Source organism: Physeter macrocephalus, chromosome 7 (assembly GCF_002837175.3).
Source record: "Physeter macrocephalus isolate SW-GA chromosome 7, ASM283717v5, whole genome shotgun sequence".
Taxonomy (NCBI): domain Eukaryota; kingdom Metazoa; phylum Chordata; class Mammalia; order Artiodactyla; family Physeteridae; genus Physeter; species Physeter macrocephalus.
Genome location: NC_041220.1, coordinates 68,139,484 through 68,158,250, shown reverse-complemented (window position 1 = coordinate 68,158,250; position 18,767 = coordinate 68,139,484). Strand labels below are relative to the sequence as shown.

The 18,767-nt window shown below is 34.6% G+C and overlaps 1 protein-coding gene across 5 annotated transcripts in view; it reads left to right on the top strand.

Moving 5' to 3' along the window:
* The window catches only part of CNOT6L (CCR4-NOT transcription complex subunit 6 like), a 112,613-nt gene that overhangs the window by 38,694 nt on the left and 55,152 nt on the right, over positions 1–18,767 (top strand). For 4 of the 5 annotated variants that reach the window (XM_055086045.1, XM_055086042.1, XM_055086044.1 and 1 more), the window contains exons 2-4: positions 12,791–12,912; positions 15,338–15,524; positions 16,857–16,942. In XM_055086045.1, the coding sequence (XP_054942020.1) occupies positions 12,801–12,912; positions 15,338–15,524; positions 16,857–16,942 (385 nt within the window). In that variant the 5' untranslated portion in view covers positions 12,791–12,800. Of the gene's footprint in view, positions 1–7,696; positions 7,823–12,790; positions 12,913–15,337; positions 15,525–16,856; positions 16,943–18,767 lie in introns of all 5 variants that reach the window. The other variant, XM_055086043.1, reaches the window with a different exon arrangement.

Genomic DNA, 18,767 nt, shown 5'->3' with positions numbered 1-18,767 from the left:
CTGTTGGGGGTGGTTGTGCTGTGTGGAAACAGGAAGTAAACGGGAGCTCAGTGCTTTCTGCTCAATTTTACTGTGAACCTAAAATTGCCCTAAAATTAAAGTTTATTAATAATAAAAAAAGTTCTATTGTCATATTATAAGAACAATATATTGTCAATATTGAAAAGTTAGAGAATATAACTAAATAAGAAAAATAAAAATTACTCATAATCCTATTATTCTTTTAGACTTTTTCATGCACATTGGTACAGATTTCATATACACGTTGTTTTGTTACAAAGATGGGATTATTATATATTAAATCAGTTTTTGTTTTTAGTTAGCAGTACATCTTGAATACTTTCCCACAGATTTAAATCTTAAAAAAAGTAAAAAAATATGAATTAGTGCCCTTTCACAATTGGAGAATGGACTGTTCTGATTTTTAAAGGTGGTTTTTGCTAAATATAGATTACCAACTTTCAGGTTGGGCTACAAAAAAATAAACATCCACTCTATACTGATTATAAATTTATTCTTTAGGATTATTTATTGTAGAATTGTAGATTGGCACAAATGTTGGGTATTAGAGAGGACCAAATAATAGAATTCTGGCTAAACCAATTTCCGTAGTATTTATATTTTGTGCGTCTTTGAAAAACTGTCATTATTTGAATACCGTATGTTTTTTAAAGTAAATCATGGGGGCTTCTCTGGTGGCGCAGTGGTTGAGAATCTGCCTGCCAATGCAGGGGACATGGGTTCGAGCCCTGTTCTGGGAAGATCCCACATGCTGCGGAGCAACTGGGCCCGTGAACCACAGCTACTGAGCCTGCGCGTCTGGAGCCTGTGCTCCGCAACAAGAGAGGCTGCAGCAGTGAGAGGCCCGCGCACTGCGATGAAGAGTGGCCTCCGCTTGCCGCAACTAGAGAAAGCCCTCGCACAGAAATGAAGACTCAACACAGTCAAAAATAAATAAATAAATAAATTTATAAAGTAAATCATGGGATTTTAAGGTAGTTATTAAAGGAAACATATTAGGCTGTTATCAGTGTAAAAGAGCTACTAGTTTTATTGGAGGCTAGTTCTTAAAAGCAAGGATAACAAACAACAATGTATGTTGGTTAAAGTTAATTTTACTAAGACTGTATAGAATATATGATCTTTTAGTTACTATTATACATATTTTTGGTCACCATTTTGGAATGACTAGCATCACTTCCTAACCATCAAAGGGAGAGTCCCTTTTCATTTATTCACTTTGCAATTGACTCCTGAGAACATGGGAGTTTATTATTTGGTATATTATAACTTTCCCTGTTCAAAGAGAATCATGAGGAAACTGAACTGTAGAAAAAACTTTCCCCCTGAAACAATTTATTTGTCTACTTCAGTTTTATGGACTTGGATTGCTGTAGCTCTTTTTAGTCCTGTATTTGATGTATATATGTATAAAAATTAAATTACGGTGTCTTTCGTTAAATATTAGTTTAGAAATTTTATGATATTTTTAATGTAGCCATTAAATAATAGTGTTTTTCATTAAATATGTGTTAATTCAGAAATTTTTGAAGAGAAATTTGCTGGGATAGCCTAATAAATGAAACTTTCTAAAATTATACCCAACTATCACTAAGTGGGAATTTTAAATTAAACCTTGGGGACATAAGCTTGGGATTTTGTTGCATTTCTTCTGTGGCATAAAATCATGCTTTTAGATGGAATAATCTAAATCGGGATTTCTACCTTACATTTGTTTTCAAAACCTGAAAGAAAGGATTTACAGTATTTTAGAACTAGAATATAGGCTAGTTGCTGACTCTAAAGAATCCTGAATTTAGAGCTAGTCTGCTTTAAGTGTATTCTCTCAATTTCAAAGAAGAGTATGAGTACATATTTTAGAATTGGGTCTTAGGCTAACTGGATCTGTTTACTACACTAGTCATTAAAATTGTGCATGCTGAAAAACTTGGGTTAAATGTGGTAACAGTCAAATACCATGCTATATAGTCTTGCTTTTATGATGGGAAGTGATAAGAATATTTTATATTTCATATAAGTACAGGGTTTTGAATACATTTATAATTTTTTCAGATGATTTATGCATTTTTATTATTCATTTTTATTTTTAAATAAATTTGTAATTTAAGAATGTGACAGCTGAATCAGTAGAGGATATAGGACCTCTGGATGTGTGACTAGAAGAAATGCTGTTGAGCAAGAATGTAAAAGGAAATGAATGAAGGAGGCAACCAGGATTGATAGTATCATAGTAGTATCATGTTAGGAAAATGTTCTGTAGGAAAGCATAAACAGGTTTTTGAACTTTCCATGATCTTTCCTTTGTCCACCTATACAGCACCATCTCTCTGTGCCTCCAGTGATATTTTTAGCAAGCCTGAACTGCTTGTAATCCCCTTGTCGTGCAAGCACGTGCATTGTGTGTGTGTGTGTGTGTGTGTGTGTGTGTGTGTGTGTGTGTGTGTGTGGATTGGGTGGGGGAGTAGCGGGGGAGGGATCTTCCTTTTCAAATGGCCTGGGTCATATAAACTCTGTTAGCATTTATTACTCAATGATAAAGTTGACTTATTACAACTCTTTGGCATTGTTACTAAGAGTTTGCAAAATGCTATGGATTTAACTTTGGTGATTTGATTTGCTACAGTCAATTTATGCTCTTTTTAGGCTAACATATTTATAAATGCCTTGTGGTAAAGCTAGAGATATGGAATCATATTCTGTTTATTTTCCTTTTTTATTCACTTAAGTGGTGTTTTGGATGGGAAAGCAATTTTCCCCAAGTTGTTTTGCTTTACCAAGAGACATGAAGGATTAAATTATTTTGTTTCCAAGTGTCTTTCTGATGATGATATTATGAGTAATTATAGATTAACCAGTATATGTAGTTCACATCATCACACAAAAAAATTCCCTTATTCTTATTATGGTCTATCCCTTCCTCCACCCCTAACCCCTGGCAACCACTTGCCAGTTTTCTGTTCCCATAGTTTTGATTATTGTGGAATGTCATATAAACGGATTTGTATACTACATAGCTTTTTATAAAAAATTGAGATATAATTGACATATAGCATTGTATTAGTTTTAGGTGTACAACGTAACGATTTGTTATATGTGTATATTGTGACATGATTGCACTGAGAAAGGTGTAGTTGACATCCATCATCACGCAGTTACATTTTTGTGTGTGTGTGATGAGAACTTTTAAGATTTATCTTAGCAACTTTCAAATATAAAGCATTCTTAACTGTAGTTACTATGTTATACATTACATCCCCAGGACTTACTTGTTTTGTAACTGGAAGTTTCTACCTTTTGACTCCACCCATTTTGCCTACGCCCCCACCCCCACTTCTGGCAGCCACCAATCTGTTCTCCGTATCTATGACTATTTTTTTAAATTTTGGATTCCACATACAGGTGAGAGCATACAGTATTTGTCTTTCTCTGTCTGACTTACTTAGCATAATGTCTTCAAGGTCCATTTGCAAATGATAGGATTTCCTTATTTTTTTATGGCTGAATAATATTTCATTGTGTGTTTTTTGTGTGTGTGTATCACATATTCTTTATTCATTTATCTGTTGATGGCCACGTAAGTTGTTGCTGTGTCTTGGCTATTGTAAATAATGCTGCAGTGAACATGGGTGCAGATATCTTTTCTAGATAGTGATTTTGGTTTTTTGGGATAAATACCCAGAAGTGGAGTTGCTAGATCGTATGGTAGTTATGTTTTTAATTTTTTGAGGAACCTCCTTACTGTTTTGCATAGTGGCTGCACCAATTTACACTCCTACTGACAGTACACAAGGGTTCCCTTTTCTCCACATCCTCACCGTTTATCTCTTGTCTTTTTGATAATGGCTGTTTTAACAGGTGTGAGTTGATATCCCATTGTGGGTTTGATTTGCATTTCCCCGATGGTTAGTGATGTTGAGCCCCTTTTAATGTATCTGTTGGCCATACATATATCTCTTTGGAAAAATGTTCAGATGCTTTGCCCATTATTTAATTGGAATTTTTTTTTTTTTTTTGCTATTGAGTTGTGTGAGTTCTTTATCTGTTTTGGATATTAACCCCTTATTAGATACATGATTTGCAAATATTTTCTGCCATTCTGTAGGTTGCCTTTTCATTTTGTTGATGGTTTCCTTTACCGAGCAGAAGTGTTTTAGTTTGATGTGGTCCAATATGTTTATTTTTGCTTTCGTAGTCTTTACTTTTGTGTCAAATCCAAAAAATCATTACTGAGACCAATGTCAAGGAGCTGACCCCCTATGTTTTCTTCTAGTTTTATGGTTTCAGGTCTACATTCAAGTCTTTAATTAATTTTGAGTTGGTTTTTGTTAATGGTGTAAGATAGGAGTCCAGTTGCTTTTTTGCATGTGGCTGTTCAGTTTTCCCAACACTGTTTATTGAAGAGACTGTCCTTTCTCATTGTATATTCTTGGCTCCTTTGTTATAAATTAACTGATCATACATTTGTGGGTTTATTTTGGGGCTTTCTATTTGGTTCCGTTGATCTGTGTGTCTGTTTTTATGCCAAAAACATGCTATATTGACTACTATAGCTTTGTAATATACTGTGAAATCAGGAAGTGATTTCACAGTGATGCCTCCAGCTTTGTTCTTTCTCCAGATTTCTTTGGCTCTTCTGATCTTTTGTGGTTCCATGTACATTTTAGGATTACTTGTTCTATTTCTGTGAAAAATGGCATTGGAATTTTGATAGGGATTGCATTGAATTCTTCTAGTCCATGAGGATGGGATGTTTTTCTTTTTGTGTCTTTATTTTCTTTTATCAGTGTCTTACAGTTTGCAGGGTACAGGTCTTTTATCATGGTTAAATTTATTTCTAAGTACTTTATTGTTTTTGATGGAAATGTTAATGGGATTGTTTCCATGATTTCTCTGATAGCTTGTTATTAGTGTATAGAAACAACAGATTTTTATGTATTGATTTCGTATCTTGTAACTTTACTGAATTCATTTATTCTAATGTCTTTTGGGTTTTCTACGTATAATATTATGTCATCTGCAAACAGTTTTACTTCCTTTCTGATTTGGATCCCTTTTATTTCATTTTCTTACCTAATTGCTCTGGGTAGGACTTCCAGCACCATGTTGAATGAAAATGGCAAGAATGGGCATCCTTGCCTTGTTCCTGATCTCAGAGGAAAAGCTTTCAGGGTTTCACCATTGAATATGGGTGTCTGTTGTGAGCCTGTCATACGTGGCCTTTATTATATTGAAGTTTACTGTATATAGCATTTTAAGTATGGCATCTTTAATTTAGCATAATGCATTTGACGTTCATCCATGTTGTGTGTGTCAATGATTTTTATTGCTGAGTAGTATTTCAATGTATGGCTGTTCCACAGTTTATTCATCAGTTGAAGGATATTTGTATTGTTTCCAGTTGGGGGTGACTATAAATAAACTTTCTGAAAACATTTATGTATGGGTTTTTGTATGAACATAAGTTTTAATTTTGCTTAGTTAAATACCTAGGAATGGGATTGCTGGGTTCTATAAGTGTATGTTTAATTTTATGAGCAATTACAAAACTGTTTTCTGAAGTGACAGTACCAATGTACTTTCCCATTGGTAAAATATGAGGTTGTGAGTGTGTGTGTATTTATGTACAAGTATGTATATATTTGTAAGTATACACACAAGGATATGGGGTGTGTGTGTGTGCGTGTGCGTGTGTGTGTTTTCCTTGTCAGTCCTGTTGTAAGTTTTCAGTGTAATCATTCTAATAGCTGTGTAGTGATATCTCATTGTGGTTTTAAGTTGCATTTCCCTAAGGCCTAATGCTGACATCTTTTCATGTGCTTATTTTCTATCTGTGTACCTTCTTTGGTGAAGTATCTGTTAAAATCTTTTGCCACTTCTTAAAAATTAGACTTTGTTATGATTTTGTTTTGAGAATTCTTTACATATTCCAGAGTGCTTTTTCATATAAGTGTTTTGCATATATTTATTCTCAATCTCTGGACATGTCTCTTCATTCATCTTTCAAGAGTAGATGTTTTAAATTTTTCAAGGAATCTAGTTTATCAGTATTTTTCTTTTATGGGTCATGCTTTTGTGTTTTATCAAAGAAATATTTGCCTAATCCAGCGTCACAAAGATTTTTCTCTTATGTTTTCTTTTATAAGTTTTATAGGTTTTGCTTTTGCACGTAAGCTTATGATCCTTGCAAGTTAATTTTGTGTATGGTGCAAGGTGTGGATTGATGCTTATTTCTTTATTTTTGCATATGGATGTCCAGTTGTTCCAGCACCATTTGTTGAAATATCTATCCTTTCTCTATTGAATTACCTTTGTACCTTCATGGAAAAATCTATTGACTGTATATACGTGGGTCTATTTCTAGTTTCTCAGTTATATTTCTTTCAACTATATGTGTCTGTCTTTTCATTAGTACCAAACTGTCTGGATTATCATTGATTTCTAGTAAGGCTTGACATCAGATAGTGGGCACATCCAAGTTTATATTTCTTTCTCAAAAGTGTTTTGGCTCTTCTAGGTCCTTCCACATAAATTTTAGAATCAGCTTGTTGATTTTTAGGTGGGGAAATATTCTAGAGAAGATGTGGAAGATGATTTAAACCATGAAGGATGGATAGGAATTTGACATCATTGAAAGAGATGAGAATGTATATACCAGAGGAAGTAGAAAACACAGGCTACACCAAAAAAATGGAAAGATAGAGATTTGGGCAAGAAGTCATAGTCCTGAGAAAATTGATGGTGAAATTTTTAATCTAGTCTAATTACCTCCCGTTTTCTGTAAGATAGATTGTACTCACTGTTTTTAGGTAAGTGGGAGGCATTAAATACAAGAAACATTAAAGCATAGTGGTTGTTAGATAGAGACTAAGACCTGATTTGGAATGATAGGACATTATGATAGAATCATAAGCTTTGGTTGTCTAAATTGATTGCTAGTGAAATAAAATAAAACTTGTCCAATAATATTATTTTGGAACTTTGAAGTGCTTGGTAGATTTGTAATTCCAGGTCTTCATTTTTCCTTTTAGTATTTATTTATGTTTTATGTTGCTGCTGGTCTTGTTTTCTGGTATCCCACATATGGGAAAAAATTTCTAGATATGCAGAAAAGGAGTTACATTCTTATTCTTTCTGCCTTTTTTCTCCCTCATGATAGTACTTTAAACTGACAAGTAGACTAACCCTAACACTTCCCCTTTTACAGAGTCAGAAGTTATCTTTCTGGATTACCCTAAAGTATTCTTTGGATTACCTTTATAAAGGAGTATAGCAATCATTATAGTTATCTCATTTTCATTCAGGGGATTTATTGTTATATATGCCTATGCAGTGGCAATTACCTGATAAAGGGAAAAAAAGTAGTAACAAGAAGAAATGCCAAATTCTTCATAGAAGTATTTGAAAGTAGAATATTTTATAACTTTATTTTTCAAGTAGTGCCATGAAAATGATGTAAGCTACCTGAGGGCAATGATGCTGTTCAGCTTGTTCACTGTCCAAGTCCTAGTGCTTGGTATAATACATTATAATTAGTATTCCTGCAGTAAATGTTTGAATAAATGTTAAACTGATCAGAAACATGAAATTCCGGAAGTCTGAAGGTTATTTTTTCCAGAATGATGGGTGGCTTTACCATTGTAAAACACGGATTTTGTTTTGCTTTGTTTTTGTTTAGAGTGGTGACAGATTGGGAGATATCATGAAAACTTTGAATGGATTCTTTCTGAACGTTTGCATTATCATCATCTACGGACTTGAGTTGAATATGTCATTGAAGACAAATGCCATCCAGAGGCCCTTGGTATAGAAGAGGAGTGGAAATGTGGATGAAATTGTTATTTATCTCAGGGTGTCTTCTCAGCTCTTGTGATTGCCATCAATCTTTATTTTTATCAGTATGATTCTACTATATGCAGTGTGATTTGCTAGGTGCTGTTTTTTAGTATCAGCTCTTGAGCTCATTTAGGGAAGGTATAGATTTTGTATGACAGTTGTAATGATTAATACTTGTGTATAGCTGAAAATAGATATTGATGAGGAAATAGAAACTTAAGAAATGCTGTAGTGCAAGGGTTATTTTGCTTTATTAAAAAAGGTAAACTTAGATATATTTTCTCAGAAAGGATAATGGTCTTAATGGTTAAGACCAGTTGGGAAGGATGGATGTTAGTCAAGGTGGGTATTCAGTAAATAACAAACAATGTGTTCCATAACCTTTGGAAATAAATTCTGATAGAAGACAGATTTATCTGAGAATATGTAAAGTATAATAAGTCACTACATCTTGCTCCAAAATGTAAGCAGAAATATCTAATGTAGACTTAATTTTGTCTTCTTTCAACTTTGGGAACTCTGCATCTCTGCCTAAGATTGCTTTGCAGACTACTCTTGAGACGATCACTTAATATTTCTATGGATATAAGTGCATGTCTACTGGCTTGTACTTTAGGTTTGGATTCATTGAGTTAGAAGTCTCTGGTTTGTTATGAAGCACTCTTCGGTGGTTGTAGCATTCTCTCTTTCTTATTCTAAGTTCTAAATGAAATAGTATTAATTGTGCTGAACTATAGACTGAGATAAAATGATCTTAAATTTAGAGAAGGTGGTGGGAGGAAAGCTGTGGTTTAACACCATAAGGACTTAACATCTTTATATGTGCTATAGAGCCCGCTGTTTTTTTAATAAGATGCTTCAGATGACCAAAATTAGCAGAAGTTCAGTTCTGGCCTTTAACAGTTTGCTCTGATTTGGCTCAGATTATTATTATTCGGGGATGGGGCAGGGAGGAGTTATTTTGCATTATTTTCCTAGCCCCAGATATAAAACCTGAGATTTGGAATTCCTTGGCAATAGTGTATTTGGGTGTAACTCATATATATATTTTGTCACATGCTATTCACTGAACACGATGCTATGTAGGTATCTTGTATTTTATTTACGGTTTTGGAAACTCCAAGGTAAATTTTTTAAGGCAGAGTAGCCCTAGTGTTACATACAGTGTTGCTTTGCAGCTAAAAAAAGATTCGAATACATGTTCCATGAAGTCAGTATTTTACAGGTTTACTTGAAGTTTTTGCTTAATGAAGACTGAGAACTAAACTAATGAAAATCTTCACTATGTGTAGTAATTAATCATCCTTCAGTGACAGAGATTAAGACTTGTTTACTTTCGGGATAGTTCATAGAAACTAAGAAGTAGGAGATAATCAGGTTGTTTTTCCAGGGCTGACGGTTCTCAGAAATTTTGCCCTAGAATCTGAGGGGGCTGCGTTGGTGATAAAATGAGATTCAAGGAATGGAGTAGAGAGGATGGTAGGTTCAAAGAAGCTTATGTAGTTAGTATTTGGGGAGCTATGTGGAGTATTTTTCATAGTGTCAAAATGGGGTTTGAGGGGCTTCCCTGGTGGCACAGTGGTTGCGCGTCCGCCTGCCGATGCAGGGGAACCGGGTTCGCGCCCCGGTCCGGGAGGATCCCACATGCCGCGGAGCGGCTGGGCCCGTGAGCCATGGCCGCTGAGCCTGCGCGTCCGGAGCCTGTGCTCCGCAACGGGAGAGGCCGCAATGGAGGGAGGCCCGCATACCACAAAAAAAAAAAAAATGGGGTTTGAAGACTGGAAGTTAAAAAGGCTGTCTTGTGAAGGGGCTTTTAGTTTACTTCGTTACGTGATCAGGATCCCCAATATAAATTAGGTTGATATAATGGGAGGATCCTTTGGGAACTGATGTAAGATATTGCAGAAATTAGAAACTCTTGGAAAAAACAATTAAAAAACCTGCCTCTTCATCAATTTGATAAAGAAGATAGGAAAAAGAAATTAGCTGCTAGGCTTTACAAAATAAAACATTTCTCTTTCTTGGATGAAAAGTGTCAATCCAGTATTTAAGCCTTGGACTGACCTATATCTTAGACTGTTGAGAAAGCACATTAACAGTGTCACATTTAGAGATTTAAATTACATTTGAATTATTATTTTATGTATTAAGTTACTTTGAAATAGGTTTTTATGGTATGTCTCCAGGATGGAAGGTTGATGCTGAGGAACTGAGAGGGAAGATAAAGCTGAATAGGAGTATTCAATAATACCAGTTTCCTAAATTTGAGCTAAGTTTTTAGTAGCATGTTTGAAAACCTGATGTTTGGGACAGTAGTGATCACCAGATCTATAGACTCTACTAAATTACTTAGTTAATGCAAATGAAAAATGTTTTAACTTCAGTTAGACTATCCAAATTTAGTTTCATTTTGAAGGATTAAGTGACTTGTATTTTTATTGAGTTCCTAATCAAATCGAAAGGAGACCTTTGACCCCTAATATAACAGTATTAATATTACTTTGGTTTTTACATATTATAGACACTGGTAAACGTTTTATGGATATGTTTTGCAGGAACAGATTTTATAAATTTTATTGGACTTACAAAGATGTAGACTTATGAAAAATTAAAAAAAAAGAAATATAGTTCTTACATAGTAGCTGTTTTAGAGATTAGCATTAGTGGGCCAGAAGAGATGATGATTATTAATCTCCTATCTAGATTTTGTAAATATTTAGGGAAATTGAACATGTGGATTAATGACCATTTCATGAGATTAATTTTTAGAAGAGCATTGACTGTTAATTGGGAAAGGTGAGAGGAAGATGGTAGTTTTTAGGATTATAAAGCATATATGATCATTCCACAAATACATATTCAGTGCCTACTATGTGGTAGGAACTGTATAGAGTTATAAAAAGGATATGCCTCCACACAGAAACAACTCATTGTCCCCTTAAATAACACACTGTCTAGTGGGAGCCATGATTAAAACTGCCAAATTAAGTTGACCTATGCACTATATTTTATAAAAATGATTTAAAATTAATGACACATGTTTTTGCAAATGTCAGAGTCTTAGTTTTTTATCCATCCTCATTGTAGATGATGGATTTATAGCATGTCTTTGGATCTGAATCTGTTTGATTTGGTTTTGCTAAACTTGTGTTTTTGTAGAATCTTATATTAGTATGCAGGAGTACCTACAGAGACACATGTACCTTATGGTGCATAGCAGAAATTCTGAAAACCTTGTTACCTAAAAATTTTATATTCAGAAATACTTTACATAGGCCAAAAGTGGTAAAAATCAAGTTTTTCCCCTGAGGAAAATGATCATACTCTTTGTGCTCTGTGAAGATCTGGGACATTTATGGAAAATAAAATATGTTTCAGTATCACCCAGTTGTGTGATAAGGTTAGAGCAGAAGAGCTTAACCTGGAAATTTGGAAGCTAATTACTGTTAACAGATGAAAAAGCCTGGAAAACTTTCTCTTTGCCCCTTTTAGTAAATAGGAAGGAATGACTGTTTTTCCTTCCGCAATATGAGGACAAATTATGGTATGGGAAATTTTGATTGTATTCTTTTCTAGCTTTGATTCCTTGATACATGATAGAATACTTCCTATTTTTATTTGTTCTCTTTGTGTAACAAATTTCAGACCATCTGAAAGTAACTCTTCCATTGAGGTAGAACTTCTAAACTACGTAGAAACACTCCCAGTTTTAGGCAGTTGGTTTTGGTGTGTGTATGTATGTATGTCTCTGTGTGTTAAAATATGAGCAAAGAACCAACTGTAAATACTATGAGGATATTTACTGATAGCATGCAGGAGTTTAATTAGGTTCAGGATTTTGTAATTTGCTATTCTTGTTAGATCTGAACGGGATTTCATTTTCTGCCAATTACCAAGCAGTAACTCTTGTATTAGACCTCTTGAATGATTACTTTTATGGCCATTTGTCATCTGATTCATACATTGCATTCTTGAGGAGTTTACGTCTAGCTGGTCATCACTGATGATTGTCCAGTGATTATTTTGTCAGTTAACTGAAGAAAACTGTATAATAGTAGTTTCAATTAGGGTGGCCATGTAACTCATTATCCAAATTGGACACTTCTGGGAGTGAAGAAGTGATATCAATAATTACCTAAGAATAACAGATATAAACCAAGACTGGTCCATGCAAACCAAGATACATGATCTTAATTAGATGCTTTTGATTGCAAGTAACAGAAAACATAAACTAGTAGTTTAAACAATAAGTAAAATAGATTGACTTGTGTATCTAAAAAGTCTAGTATTTGAGAATGCTACAGGTGTGGTTTGGTGAGGACTCTGGCTTTGTTTCTCTATTTTCTCGTCTCTGACTGCTACGGCTGGCTTCCCTTGTAGTTGGATGATTGCCAACAATAGCCGGGGCTATTTTCTTTTTTATTTATGACCAGCAGGAGAGAGAAGCCTGCTCCTCCCATAAACATAAAATGAGTCTTAAGCCTAGCGATTATTAGATATTTCTGAACTAATCTCTGTGACAAGGGGAATGTCATGTGCTAATTGTCTTAGATATGGAATATCTGAATATCACTGAGACAAGGAGGATAGGATTACTCTAATTCTCTTAGGCCAGTCAGAGTCCATTCAGGAAACTTGCATAGGGTCAGTCTGTCTTGGGAAGCAAGGCAGCTAAATGAAGGAGAAAGGGTGCAATGGATGTTTGGGAAGCAACCACCATGTTTTCTGTGAAGTCCAGTGTCCCTGCTTCTTTGCATTTTTCCTGAGGTATCTGTTACTGAGTACCTGCAGTAGCCTAGCATACTTTAGATGTGTTTTCCTTCTAGTGAGAATTTAGTAGTAGCCTGGCGAGGGGGGTGAAGAAGAAAACTTACCATCTCATTTTTCTTTCTTTTTTCTATTAGATTATAATTGTTGATTTTTTTTTCCCTTACAGACTAATAGGGATGCCAAAGGAAAAATATGATCCTCCAGATCCTCGCAGAATTTATACCATCATGTCAGCAGAGGAGGTAGCCAATGGGAAAAAATCTCACTGGGCAGAATTAGAAATCTCGGGTGAGTGGACTCTGAAACATTTCATCTGGGCTATAATAGCAATGATGAACAGAGTTGAGTGTTATACTTATTTCTTTGCTGTACATTTTTAATTAGATGAATTAATTGAGAAAATACAAGATGCTGAGGCACTAGTGTTTTAACTTATTGATTTATCTGTGACTAAATATCTTTGTTCCCATTCTTTCTTTTGAGATTAATACTGTGGGCCACAGTTGGCATCTAAAATTGAAGGCATTGGGAGTTCAGTTTCTAAGTAAAACCAGGTTCTTTGATTTAATAGATTTTGTTTTGGCTATTGCAGAGTAATCATTTTTGCAAATTGATATCTTTGCCATCCTCCTATCATCCCATTGTTGGTAGAATGGGAAACCTAGAAGCTATCTGTTTATTCTATAAATTACATGTTTAGGAGTTGTTAAAATAGAATCTGATTCCTAAACACTCATAACCAGTCTAATAGTGAGAAAAACATCAGACAAACCGAAGGACATTCCACAAAATTCCTAGCTAGTAATCCTCAAAATTGTCAAGGTCATGAAAAACAAGGAAGGACTGTGAAACTGTCACAGATGAGAGAAGACTAAGGAGACATGATGACTAAATGCAAAAAATATGATATTCCAGATCCTCGAACAAAACGGTGTAAAAACTGGTGAAATTCAAATAAAGTCATAAATTAGTTATCTTCAAACAAAAAGGTGTAAAAACTGGTGAAATCAAATAAAGTCTATAAATTAGTTAATATTGACACTACATACCAATCTTAGTTTCCTAGTTTTGACAAATGTACCATGGTAATATAAGGTGCTGGTACTAGGGGCAACTGGATGAGGGGGATATAGGAACTGTATTATCTTGGTAGCTTTTCTGTAAATCTAAAATTATCACAAACTTAAAAGTTTATTAAAAATAAAATATAAGTACAGTTTTTCTTTTATTAATTGATACAATACAGATTATATTTAGAATGTAATTTTTTCCCCAGTAGGCTTTCATTTGGAAGAGTTAAATCCATATTATGGTGTCAATAGCAAGAATTACCTGTATCTTTAGCTAAAAGGTGGTGGTTAGGTGATTGATAATTTAAAAAAAAAATGAATATGAGCAAATCCTATTAGGTTAACCCAGGGTTTCTCAACTTGGCACTATTGACACTTAGGGCTGGACAGTTCCTTTGTGGTTGGGAGTGGTTGTGTGCATGTCGGATGTTTAGCAGCATTCCTGGCCTTTACCCACTGGATGCCGGTAGCACCCCTCTAGTTTTGACAGCCAAAAATGTCTCCAGATTGCTAACGTCCCTTGGGGAGCAGTATTGCCCCTGGTTGAGAACCACTCGGTTAAACCCTGGGTAAAACTAAAATAAGCTTCTTTTCTACTAGAGCCTCTTTTCACTTGAAAACTTTGTTTCCTATTAAAATGCAAAATCCTAATTGGCACTTTAAGCCTGATTATAGACAGCATGAAGGAACCTGTGAACCCTGAACAGAAGATCTAAGTTTGAGTCTACTGCTTGATAGCCACATGAAAAATAACATTTCCCTATTGAGACTTTTTGCCCTCTCTACCTTCCACTGCTCTTTTAATCCATATCTGTTAGCATTTTACTTTGGTAAAGTTTTCAGTCTCTTCATATAAGTTTATTGTTAAGATAACATCACATCTTACAGAAGCTGAAGCTATGTGATTTGTTTAGGCTTATATGGCTAATAAATGGTAAAAATCAGGACTGTGAACCAAGTCTTCTTTTTCCAGTACATGTTCTACTATAGCTGTCAGATGCTGACTGATAGGTAAAGCTTAATGAGTGACTATTTCCTTGAGTATGTTGCACTTAAATGCAAAATCTTAAACCAGAGTTATTAATGTATAATTGAAATATGAGAAGGCTGGGGAAGATGTCTCCTTTGGGAGCAAAATGGTTTTCCTGGTGGCTAATCTAAGGTTGGTTCTAAATCATAGCAATTACTCCTATCTATTTAAAGTTTGTAGACTAATTCAGGCCCTAGATATAGATAAACCTTGCACTATTAATTTTCACGAAGTATGTGAGAAGTGCTTTTGTGAGGATCATAACTTAAAGAAAAAAAATTCAGGACTGTTCTACTGCAAAAGCTCAATTCAGCCCCATGCTTTCTCCTTGAGACCATGTGATCACCCTGACTCCAAGGGTCTCCTCATTATGCCACATCTTATTTAATACATGGAAGATTCATGAGAAAGAATGGTTGTCAGGGAAAAGTGGCATGAAATTAAAGAAGGACCAGGTGTGTTTGGAAGCAATCAAGTATCATTAAATACAAAATTAAAATGCCAGAGTCACAATATGAATGTATTTGCGGGCTCTTCTCCCACTTTTTAGTCCTTGTAGTTCAGTCTTTGTCTTGGGCCTAGAAGTTTAATGCATCAATATTTTGCCTTTTAGGTAGAGTGCGGAGCTTAAGTACATCACTTTGGTCATTGACACACTTGACAGCACTGCACCTAAATGACAATTACCTTAGTCGCATTCCACCTGATATTGCCAAGCTTCATAATCTGGTTTACCTGGATCTGTCATCCAATAAACTCAGAAGTTTACCAGCAGAACTAGGAAACATGGTGTCTCTCAGGTGAGGAAATATAAATGTGACTCACTGTATAAAATTCTAAATTTACCAAATAAGAATATTATGGGAGGTTACTCATCTTACAGTAGGATTTCCATATGTATGTAAAGGTTAAATGATATAAATTTTCTAAACAGAGTGCTTGAGTTGGGCTCCATTGAACGCTTCTTTTCCTTTCTTCCTTTAAATTTGGAGGTTTCTGGCTAGAAATGTGCTTGTATTACCAATTTCTTTTGACAGACTTGAGGTGGGATAGGGCTAAAATACCTAAGTCTCGCTTTACACTCAAGTGACAAATCTTATCAGAATTAATTGGGGCTAGACTAGTCTAGACTAATGAGAAATAATTGGGAAAATGATTTGCTTATAAGTAAAGTTTTAGGAACATATCTATTTTATAAGTCAAGGTATACTTATATATTACAACTCCTTAAGGAAATCTTAAAACTTGATAATAAATGGATTTATTTCTAGTCTTTCAGGATTCTTTAAGAATTTCTTCATAGGAGAAAATTTTATAGGAATCTTGAGACCTTGTATAAATATTCCCAATGAAAACAAGGATTGCTTTTCTACCTTATCTACTGAATAGTAATGTTAAAAAATTGCTATCACATGTTTAAAATTAAATATTTAATATCATTTAAAAATCTTATTCTTTGCCCTCCCCTTACTGTGTGTTTTTGTTGTTTTTTATACTTTTTAGTCATTTATTTTATACCTTTTGATCATTAATTAATTACAAGGGCTGTTTATTTTTTCTGTAGTCTGCCCAAAATTTCACAATCATAAATCAGATCTTACCTGTGCTATCCTATTTATACTATCCTATGCTTTATTTTTAATGTTTATATTCTGTGTCAATGATTGTTGTATCTTGAAGTGATAATAGTTGTATTGTTATAAAAATTGATACAGGGAATTGGCTACTATAGTTAAATCCTGAAGTTTATTTTAAAAAGATTACTTTTTTCTATGAATGAGACTAGGTTCAAGGATATCTGCTGTCTTTGGATACATAAAATATGTGTCACTCTGATTTGCATCTGAGAGGCATTTTGGGTGAGAGAGAAAAGGGAGCATATTTAGCCTGAGAATGACATACAGTTCCTATACCTTTAACTTTAATCTGTGCTAGAGAATGAGTAAACCATAGAAACACTGTTAATAATTGTGGCAGTTACAACATTTTTGGATGGATGTAGAGAAATATACACTGGATCACTCATGTTATGTTAGAAGGCAGGTTAAGAACAACGACTGTAGGTATTAATAAAGTTTGATATATTAAACTAAAACAGTTTTTGTTTTGTTTTGTTTTTTTAAAAAAAACAGGGAATTGCTTTTAAATAACAATCTGTTACGGGTTTTGCCTTATGAACTTGGTCGGCTCTTCCAGCTACAAACTCTAGGTTTGAAAGGTGAGTGATTTTTTTAAAATGATAGCATTAGCGCTCAGGATTGAGGTTTTCTTAGCCTTTTAAAGACCATTTTGGTTACAATTAGGTCAGGTTTTAGTATAATTTTGAGAATGTAACTGTACATTCCTCTTGAAAGAAAAGTGGTTCTTCTGTATCAAATTGAGCTTCACGATTTCAACAAGCTGCCATCATTTTAACAAACTTGTATGGGGGAAATTTCGAGATTTTTTGTTTTGTTTTGTTTTTCTATTTTACTGAAATTTCTTAGAGGAGATAGTTTAAATTAACACTTAGCACTGTAGTTTTTTTTCCCATTTTAAAAAAAATTTAAAAACAATGATGTAACATAATAAATTTTAACCTCAGCCAGAATGTCTGGTTTTGATAGAGTAGATAGCATTGGCATATTAGGTTTATAAGAGGAAAAACATTACAGTAAAAATGAGCTATATCTAATAAGTGTAGTTATTGTAAATAGTGTATTAATCCAAAATGCATGTTCCTCTGATGATATCATCTGAGTTTGGAATGAAAGTCATATTCAAATCACATAAATACTGAGATTTGTATATTTTTCTCTTATAGCATAGCATAGGAAGAAGGGTTTATTTTGAATGCAGAGGACTAAATACAGATTTACTCTATTGGTTAAACATTTTCTGTGCTAATGAGGAGTGAACATTAATCAAAGCCTTATAAAGTATACACTTTCATATGTTTTATTTTCCTTCTTCAAAGACTACTGAGTCTCATGAACGTGTTCTCTTTACGTTTGCTTAAGTCATATAATGGAACATTAAGAAAGAAGCTTGAATAAGAGTGGTAAGATTGCTGACATTATTTGTTGAAATGACAAAAGTGGTGTTAGGCTTCCTTATATAGTTAACCCTTCGTAAGTTGGATAATTATATGAATGGTCTAACTCTTGTGATTTTAGGTTCTTTGTAGGAATTTACTGATGCTTTTTATCATGTATGAGGTAGACATATGGGGAATATTTTTTATCTAAAGTATTTTCTTGAGGATTAACCCAAGGCATTTGAAATTTAACTGCTGGGACATTTCACCTTATTCTCTATGTGCTAAATCTTATTCTTGTAAATGTAGCTGAAACAGTCATCCAGCTAGAGTTGGAATGGCGGCAGGTCTGTCTGTTCTTTCCTATTAAAAATGGTTGTCATTTTTGTATCCTTTTTTATTTTATTTTATTTTTTTGGTACGCGGGCCTCTCACTGTTGTGGCCTCTCCCGTTGCGGAGCACAGGTTCCGGATGCACAGGCTCAGTGGCCATGGCTCACGGGCCCAGCCGCTCTGCGGCATGTGGGATCTTCCTGGACCGGGGCATGAACCCGTGTCCCCTGCATCGGCAGGTGGATTCTCAACCACTGCGCCACCAGGGAAGCCCAGTTGTCATTTTTTATAATCTTAGATTTCAGAATTCACACTTTCATACTGATTATAATAAATTGTATATTTTTGGTCTCCAAGGATAACCATTGTTTCTTACTTTCAACATCAATCAGAACAGCTGTTTTCCTCCTCCTAATCTTTTTTTTTTTTAACATCTTTATTGGAGTATAACTGTTTTACAATAGTGTGTTAGTTTCTCCTTTACAACAAAGTGAATCAGTTATACATATACATATGTTCCCATATCTCTTCCCTCTTGTGTCTCCCTCCCTCCCACCCTCCCTGTCCCACCACTCTCGGTGGTCACAAAGCACAGATGTGATCTCCCTGTGCTATGCGGCAGCTTCCCACTAGCTATCTAATTTACATTTGGTAGTGTATATATGTCCCTGCCACTCTCTCACTTCGTCACAGC